The sequence below is a fragment of the Montipora foliosa genome, chromosome 6, assembly GCF_036669935.1.
Source record: "Montipora foliosa isolate CH-2021 chromosome 6, ASM3666993v2, whole genome shotgun sequence".
In the NCBI taxonomy this organism is placed as follows: Eukaryota; Metazoa; Cnidaria; class Anthozoa; order Scleractinia; family Acroporidae; genus Montipora; species Montipora foliosa.
In genome coordinates, this window is record NC_090874.1 from 14,638,696 (window position 1) to 14,641,195 (window position 2,500).

The 2,500-nt window shown below is 41.4% G+C and overlaps 1 protein-coding gene across 2 annotated transcripts in view; it reads right to left on the minus strand.

Moving 5' to 3' along the window:
- Nucleotides 1-265: 265 nt before the first annotated feature.
- The window catches only part of LOC138006786 (alpha-adducin-like), an 18,245-nt gene continuing 16,010 nt past the window's right edge, over nucleotides 266-2,500 (minus strand). For both annotated transcript variants that reach the window (XM_068853348.1, XM_068853349.1), the window contains exons 9-10: nucleotides 2,188-2,323; nucleotides 266-1,827 (exon numbers count right to left, since the gene is read on the minus strand). In XM_068853348.1, coding sequence (XP_068709449.1) covers nucleotides 1,546-1,827; nucleotides 2,188-2,323 — 418 coding nt within the window. In that variant the 3' untranslated portion in view covers nucleotides 266-1,545. The remainder of the gene's footprint in view (nucleotides 1,828-2,187; nucleotides 2,324-2,500) is intronic.

A 2,500-nucleotide genomic window follows, 5' to 3' on the forward strand; every position in this document is an offset into this window, starting at 1 on the left:
GTTTGGAAATAATCGGTGTTTCATATGTTACCATAACATTGCTGTTACGTGCTACAGTGTTCTGGCGTGATTCGATCTAAACAGCGTGTCTTCTAAGTGTTGAAACCCTTTCGCGCCTCCTTAAAGTGATTCATCATCACTACTGCCCAACGAAAAGCTGAACTTAGAAGCGTCAATTGTGTTTGGAGAGGAAAAAATTTGAACGTGTAAGAGCCTCCAACGAAGGATTTCACAACACACACAAACACCACTACGACAATTTGAGCCCAGTAAACATAACGTTCTAAAATTTATTCCACCACATGAAGTTCTTAGTTACCTTCCATTAAATAACCTTACAACACGCAATTTAATAAAATTACTGGAAAAGGTAATATTGAAAGTCACAGCATTAAAAAAAATATTCCAAAGAATTATTTCAATACGAAATATTGGCGGCAATTTCATTACGATATTAAATTAAATTGATAAACCTAAATGTAAACATCGAAACTCTGCAGTGAAGCGGCTTTCAACTGAGGGTCGTTAAACGCGACTCTTAAGACATAACCAATAAAAACTGTCGCAAATTGCGCGTTGAGCCGAACCGCATTCGAAGTTGCCGAAAATCGAGATCGGCTTTGGCTTTGTCATTTTCTTGGTTAAAAATGACGCGATATTTTGAAAGCCACTCACTACCACGACCTATCAAACTCGACGACTGAAACTGTCAGCATGTAAAACCATTTTAAAACTCGACTTAGAACTGGGTGAAAATAACACGATAAACAAAGGAAAGTCAAGCCCACCAACCCTTAATTGCCACTCTACTACCTTAGAAAAATCTGAAAGATTCAATAACGATTCCCTTAAGCTCCTCCGCAAAGGATTTAATTAAACTAGTATGTACGTTTCCTAGGAATGAGAAATTGAGTAATTAAGTTACGGAGACACGTGCGCGAGTACACTTAAAAATACGGTGGCGCTCTCATATTTAAGTGGTCAAAAATGCTCATCTAAAAATCCCCTTATTCAAGAAGAACGCTAACTTCACTTGGGCAAACTCATCGGTGCACGGAAAAATCATTTTAAGATTCTTTCAACATGAAAAAAGCCTTCCAAAAAATACTAAAGTATCTAATATTTCGAGATTCGCCGCAGAGTTCGTTCCACAGTCAACAAGCGAAATGTATAGCGAGACAGACGATGTGAGCAGACTGCTCGCTGGGGAGTGCAAGCAAACAAAACGCAGAGATGGAAATTTTAAAGCAAAGGAAAATGTAAAGCAGAGGAATCGACATTGACGAACATTCTTGCCAGGATAATGCCATACTGGCCTGTTGCGTTCTACTTACAGACACGTGCGCATCGAGAATAGAATTCTGGTGCCCTCCTCGCTAATATTTCCGCATGCAAACCAGTGAAGAAATTCAGAAGCATTGCAAGATCTAAAATTCGTTCGCGTCACCCTCGAGATAACCATACGTTTTTCGCAAAGGCCCATCGAGTGCTACGAACGTTGGATCGCCAAAAGCAAAGATCAAATGATGCCAAAAATGAATCTTTTCAATGTCCGCTGCTAAGTCTCTTGGCCATCTTCTCTCGGAAACTTCGTCGCTTCTTCACTTTGTTACCAGACTGCCTCCGGACAAGAGTGACCGGCTGTTGCACCAGACCCTCGTCCACAGGATCACCAGCATCTCGGTCGTCAATGATGAAGTTGAGTTCTTCTGGTGCAAAATGCCGCTCTTCTGCACGTACGAATGTCACAACTTCCTCTGTGACTTGCTCCTTATCATCTGGAGGAGCAGACTCGTCAACGGTAACAACTTTCGTAGTGATAAAAACCTGTGGAGGAGTAATGAATAGAAAAGTAATTAAATCATTTCGGCTACAGGTAACCTATACTCTGGGCTACCCCGAAAATATCGTTATTACAGTTGTCTTCCTTAGTTCTCTAATTCACGGCGTGACGTCAATGCAACTTCACTTCCACTCTTCCGCAGTTAGACAGGCGTTAAAATTCAAATTGGTTAGAACGGATTTGAAATCGATTAAGAGTTTCATTATTCGTCTAAAGTTCTGGACGACATTGAAGAGATCGGTGCAGAGGTTTCTATTCCCTCTCGCTAAAAGCCAAGGAAACCTCTCCCGCAGGGATGAAAATATCTGACCCTTGTCATTATTTGAAACAAACGTATTTCCCACCTCGTTATCCTTATCCTCCTTTTCCGGCTCCATATCCTTTATCAGTACAGGTTCGGGCTCAGATATATTCAGATCCAACCGCTCTCGTTTGTACTCAGTACCCTTAACTGGTGCGTTGAGCCACTTCAGTCGACTCCTGCAAGCGAACATTGAACACATCGATGGTCATAACATTGTTTAAGCCAACGAGCGACAAAAACCGGCACAAAGGCTGCTCCTTGCCATCAAACCACGACAATCCAATTCTTCTAAAGCTTGTTCGTTTTTCCTAAGTGAAAGCAAACTTTCAGAGCCGAACGAAGTCAGTAGAAAG